The 6,000-nt window shown below is 37.8% G+C and overlaps 1 protein-coding gene across 6 annotated transcripts in view; it reads right to left on the bottom strand.

Moving 5' to 3' along the window:
• Positions 1-641: 641 nt before the first annotated feature.
• The window catches only part of ACER3 (alkaline ceramidase 3), a 165,816-nt gene continuing 160,457 nt past the window's right edge, over positions 642-6,000 (bottom strand). For 5 of the 6 annotated variants that reach the window (XM_034995232.1, XM_034995233.1, XM_034995234.1 and 2 more), the window contains 2 exons: positions 4,373-4,418; positions 642-3,652 (listed from right to left, as the gene is read on the bottom strand). In XM_034995232.1, coding sequence (XP_034851123.1) covers positions 3,599-3,652; positions 4,373-4,418 — 100 coding nt within the window. In that variant the 3' untranslated portion in view covers positions 642-3,598. The remainder of the gene's footprint in view (positions 3,653-4,372; positions 4,419-6,000) is intronic. The other variant, XM_034995231.1, reaches the window with a different exon arrangement.

Here is a 6,000-nt window from a genome sequence, read left to right as displayed (position 1 = left end):
CTTACAAATTCCAATTATAACTGATTCTCTTTCAAATATCGGTTTTATATAAATACTTATCCAGTAGCACATCATAAACCACAGGGTTAAAAGAATTTCTTCCGTCATGTAAATGTGGAATCGAGAGCTAAAACTGTTCAACTTAGCAACAAATTACTTTTTTCAAGAGCAAAGTAATATGGAACCCATAGGACTCATAAGAAAACCTTAAGCTAGGGGCGCCTGGGTGGCTCAGTCATTAAGCATCTGCTTTCAGCTCAGGTCATGATCCCAGGGTCCTAGGATTGAGCCCTGCATTGGGCTCCCTGCTCGTCGGGAAGCCTGCTTCTCCCTCTCCCACTCCCCCTGCTTGTGTTCCCTTTCTCGCTGTGTTTCTCTCTGTCAAATAAATAAATAAAATCTTAAAAAAAAAAAGAAAAGAAAAGAAAACCTTAAGCTAAATCATTATACTTTAAGGGGCATTGGCTAAATTCTGAAGGAACTGGCATTAAAACAGAACTTAGTTTTGGGGTGCACGGCTGGCTCAGTCAGTAGAACACATGACTCTTGATCTCTGGGTTGTAAGTTTGAGCCCCACATTGGATATAGAGATTACTTAAAAATAAAATCTTAAAAAAAAAATAGAACTTACTTTTTTCAGGCTTTTAAAGATTTTCATGCGTTGTGTACCTAAAGTTTTTGATCTCTTGATATTGACTCCTACCTCCTTCTCCTTAGTATAAGAAAAACCTTCTTAATGTAAGGAAAGCCTAGTTTAACAGTCCTGGAAATTGTGCATTTAGGGTAAACCATAATATTTTATCTAATTCTGCTATACCAAATACCACTATTTGGGGTTCTCATTTGTAAATTATTCAAAGCCTAATGTTTCTCATCAATTTATCACCAATCATCAATTTATACAATATCACAAGGATAAAGGAGATCAATTCAGGTGTTGGCAACGTTTCATGAAAGCACCAAGGTGGGGAGGGGTGGGTAGAGTGACCAACCAGATTAGTACAACCACCTTTCATATAGTTTTTCGTTAAAAAAAGAGTCAAATTGCTTTCAATTTTCTGTGAAGATGGCAGGATATTAAGATGTGCAAGCAAACTGCTTCTTTCATATCCTCTTAAGGTATTAGTATTTTCTGAAAGATAATTTGCTATAGGACCCACAGAGGAGCACCTTTCACATTAGATGATATGTAAACAAACCTTCTGCCAAGAAAATAAAGGGAAGGGGGGCAGGTAGTAATTCAAGCTATAATGTCCACCCAGAATCCTAGAAGGGAAAAATAAAGCCATTGAAATAAAGTCAATTCAGTGATATCCGGAAGGTCAGCAGTATTTCCATAATACTCACTATGGCACAGAAACAAAGTCTTGAGTGAGCAAATACTTAGGCTGCTAGAAAGACAGCCACTGTGAAGCACAGACTAACCTGGAGAGTTAAGAGTCTGGATTCAGTCTCTGCTTTCTGTTCAACACTTCTAAAATGCTTTCTGCTTTCCTGTTGCTGTTTTCACAGCAGAAACAAGGGTCTCTGAAGAACTGGCCACAGCATTACAAACCATCCAGTGGTGCCCATGTTTCTCCACTGAGGTGTTGGACAACTTTCTTCAAGTGACTACAACTGCTCATTCAGCAAGCTGCTGAAAAGGACCCCAGCGCCAGTAGTGGGGGGGGGGGGGGAGGGTCTCCACATCTTATCTGACTGTGATACACAGAAACTCAGTTGCATCACACCTAGCTGCACTGTCAAGAAGCTGTGCCTTCGTTGCCATATATAAATTCTTTACACAGAAGTGTAACTTGAATGAAAAGTACAAAAAGACAATGGTGTGAAACAAATGAACTCATTAAAAAAATGTAAGATGGCTGATAACCTAGGTATCTACACTGAAATGTAGCCAGAAGTCAGAATCTTGTGGCAAAAGAACAGTCTTATGGGCTGTGTGTTGGAACGGCTTAGATTTAGATTTTCTTAAGGCACAGCCAAAGTTCTTTAGATTTGTTTTGGCAAGTGTTTTTCTTGCTGGAAGATCATAAAAGTAGGCAGAATTATCTGCCTAATGGCATGCTGGCATGCTAAGGTAAGGAAAATAGTACTTCGACTAAAACTAAGGCTAGTAGGTGAAGAAAAATGACAAAATTTGTATTGGTTTTAAATTTGTACCAAGGAGACTTACTGGATACTGGAGAAATGACCGGAGTGTTTCATACCTTTGCATAAGAAAAAAAAAAGATTTTCCTTTTGAAGTTGTAGCTTCAGGATTTAATCTGTGTCAATGTCTCCATGTGGTAAAAACAATCTGGATTTTATAATGCATGAGCAGGAAAAAGTTGCAAAAATGCTAAATGGTATGGAGCTACAAATATGGTGATACATCAGCAAAGGGGTGAAATCGGGTTTTTACTCCAGACAGGTGTTATGTTTGTGAAAAGTGATTCAATTTGTTATACATTCAAACCCAAATTAGAACTAGCTGCCTTACAATGGTATTTCACTGCCATTTCTTAGCACTTTAATTTTGGTGAGTTCTGTTACAAGTTCAAGGAAGTTAGAGCTGTTCTCAACTCTTATATCTAGTTCCTTCAAAAAATGAAGGGGCAGATATTCTAATAAGCTTTAGATAAATAGGATCCTGATCATTTTAGCTCTAGTTAACCTGAAACATTTCCCTGGGCATAATCATAGCCTCTCTGAAAACTGGAAAAAAATGGCATAATTTAAAAAGTAACAACATTCACTGGTAACTTCAAATAAGTTAGGTGAAGAGGATGGAATATGGGGGGTAGGCCAGACCACCAATCATGTTTGCCTAGCCATAAAACCAGTGACAACTTAAAGATCTGCAAAGATCAAAGAAAACTGAGAAACCACCCTTAAATGGGATCCTCGTGGTCTTCATAAATATTACAAGGTGACCCACCCACTCTGATTGGCTGTGCTGCACAGAAACCCCAGAGCCCACTGCAAATCTGGGATACGGCAAATATGGAACCTAGTAGCAGGTTGGAGCTTGCTTATGACATACTGACTAGAACAAAGGCAGACAATGAAGAACTACCAGAATCCCACAGACAGCTCTTTTTCACCTTGGAAAACCATTCATGAGGTTACTATGACAAGAATATAAATCAAGGCTGACACCGCTAAGTGCTGGTTCCACAGCTGGCCATCTGGATATGGGGTTTTGCCAATACTCAGCTGTTTTGATTATTTAATCAAATATTAAGCAAAGTATAATTCACATGCAACCCTTATCAAAAAAGAGAAAAAGGTTAATTTCCTATGATCCGCACAAACTGTTAACCTGTTAAGAAAAGCCTCATGTTTCCAGCATTCAAGTGTATACACACACATCATGTCTGTTTCTTTTTAAACATCTTAGGGTGAGGGTGAGGAGGAGAACAATGAGATAAAGACACAAGCTAAACATCCAACAAGCCCCATTCCTTATTCTCTGTGTGACCGGCAGCATTACTCAGAAAGTCACTCCTTTACTCCGATGGTCATAATATATTTGAATGTGTAGATCTTTAAGGATTTGCTTATTCATTTGGCCAGGTCTATGGTAGGTGCTTTTTTGTTTTCTTGGTGGAATAATTCATCAGTGCTTCCTGAGAGGCTCAAACAGGATCACTGGCCAGATTCCGAAGAGAAACTGTTTGGAAACAAGTTAGGACAAAATGAAAGAAGGTAACTGCTGCATGTTATCCCTGAAAAAGAACCAATGAGCTAGGTGTGCTAACAACTATCCTGGTATTAGTAGCCTGAGTATGGCATAGTCTTTCCAGACTTGCACCAGATCTCAGAAATTATTTTTATTTAATTTACCTTAAATGGATTAAGCTTCTATTTTGTCAGGCATGGAGCTGGGCATTTTAATCATCTCAGATTCTGGGGTACCCGGGTGGCTCAGTCGTTAAGCGCCTGCCTTCAGCTCAGGTTATGATCCCAGGGTCCTGGGATCGAGCCCTGCATCAGGCTCCCTGCTCAGCAGGAAGCCTGCTTCTCCCTCTCCCACTCCCCCTGCTTGTGTTCCTTCTCTCACTCTGTCTCTCTCTGTCAAATAAATAAATAAAATCTTAAAAAAAAAAAATCATCTCAGATTCTTAATGTAGCTATTGACAGCTCCATTTTATTGTTGAAAAAACTAAGGCTTAAGGAGAACAGACTTGCCCAAGGTCATAGAGTAGTACGTGGAAGACCTGGTTCAAGATTCAAGAGCATCTGGTTCCAAAGCTTGTACTCTATCTACTACCTTCCCACCCCATCCCCTTCTTCCACCTGTAGCCCATCCTCTCAATACCAAACCTCTCCTAACACATCCACACATGCATGCACACATCCATACACACCCACCCCTAGGAAGGGAACTTACCTTTACTTTTGGCCTGTATCTCAGGTAAAGAGTTCTTGTATATAAACTGAAAGAAAAGGGGAGGGGGGGGAAAGCTCTTCAGATTAATTTTTAATTCATACAAACTTTCTTACTGACAAATTTAACCATAGTGCCTCTGTATACACACAAAAAAAAGCAATCCTAGTAGATTCTTTGTTCATTTAGCAACCTTTTTTTTTTTTTTAATTTATTTATTTCAGAGAGAGAGAAACAGCATGAGAGGGGAGAGGGTCAGAGGAAGAAGCAGGCTCCCCGCTGAGCTGGGAGACTGATGTGGGACTCAATCCCAGGACTCTGGGATCATGATCTGAACCAAAGGCAGTCACTTAACCCACTGAGCCACCCAGGCGCCCAGCAACCAGTTTTTGAGCAGCTACTCTATGCAGAACACTTGGTAAGATGGTAAGGAAGATAGAAATGAATACTCGGACTATGACCTCAGGATGTTTGTAGTTTGGTAGGGAGCACTCCACTCATACTTGATGATTCATATCATAATTGCCAGTTTCATGTTTGAAGATAATGGTAGCAAGGATTAAAGTAGAGTATTCTTAGAATGTTTTGGAAGTAGTTATATCAGCTCTACAAGGATTACAATACAGGTATGAGATAATCAGGAAGGTAATGAAAGTCTTCCTCACAGGAGCCTTTAGAATAAGTAACTTCTGAAGATGAGACTGGATTCTAAATCAGTGCATATGGCAAGTAAATCACTTGGCTCAAGATTGTTACACAGTTATGAAGTGATGGAGCAAAGTTCCAAGGTCAGATATTTTTACTTCCCTGTTTGTTAACTCTGTTTGAAACAAACATTTGTACAGTACTTAAGTCTTAAAAGGCACATGTGTTATATTAAATTCTCAAATCATCCCTCTGAAATATTATTTGCATGCTTCATTCAATGAGGTACCCAGAGAATCAAAATTTTCACAACTGAAGCTTGAATATCCAAGCTTCTTTTATTTTAGTTATTTAGGATGAAATATGTCTAAAACATATTCTATCTTCTCTGCCTCCTTAAAAAAAAAATCAAAGTAAAACATTTTAACATTAATAGAAAACAAAACAAAAAAAGTAAGTCAAAACCCTGCCACCGAATATAGTCAAAATGCTTCATTTTTTTCTGTATTTACTTTAACCCTTGTCCCCATACAAATTTTACACAGGGTTAATAATTACCTACATATGATTTTAGTCTATTTCATTTAAAAATCCAAATAATCCAAATATTTTTCTATGTTGTTATAAAATTTTCACATTTATAATTTTAAATGGCTGAATAAAAGATATACTATAATTTATAATTCTACCCTATTAGGTAATTTATTTTTCTTCTATCATTATTGTTGCTTTGCTAATTAAGTAACACTGTAATAAACATATTTGAGTTTACACACACATTTTCATCTTCCTTTTTCTTTAGGATAAATTCCAAGGAATATAATAACTGGGATAAAAAATATAAATATTTTATTTTCACAAACACATGTATCGAATTTCTTTCCAAATGGGTTACATCAATTTACACTGACAAGTAATGTGAGATGATAGCATTTCACTGCAATGAAAGAATACAGAAGGAAATTTCAAAATACTATAGAGCTCAC

Source organism: Mirounga leonina, unplaced genomic scaffold (assembly GCF_011800145.1).
Source record: "Mirounga leonina isolate KUSES-001 unplaced genomic scaffold, KU_Mleo_1.0 Mir_92, whole genome shotgun sequence".
Lineage (NCBI taxonomy): Eukaryota > Metazoa > Chordata > Mammalia > Carnivora > Phocidae > Mirounga > Mirounga leonina.
The sequence above is the reverse complement of the archived record's forward strand: the minus strand, read 5'-3'. Positions and strand labels throughout refer to the sequence as shown.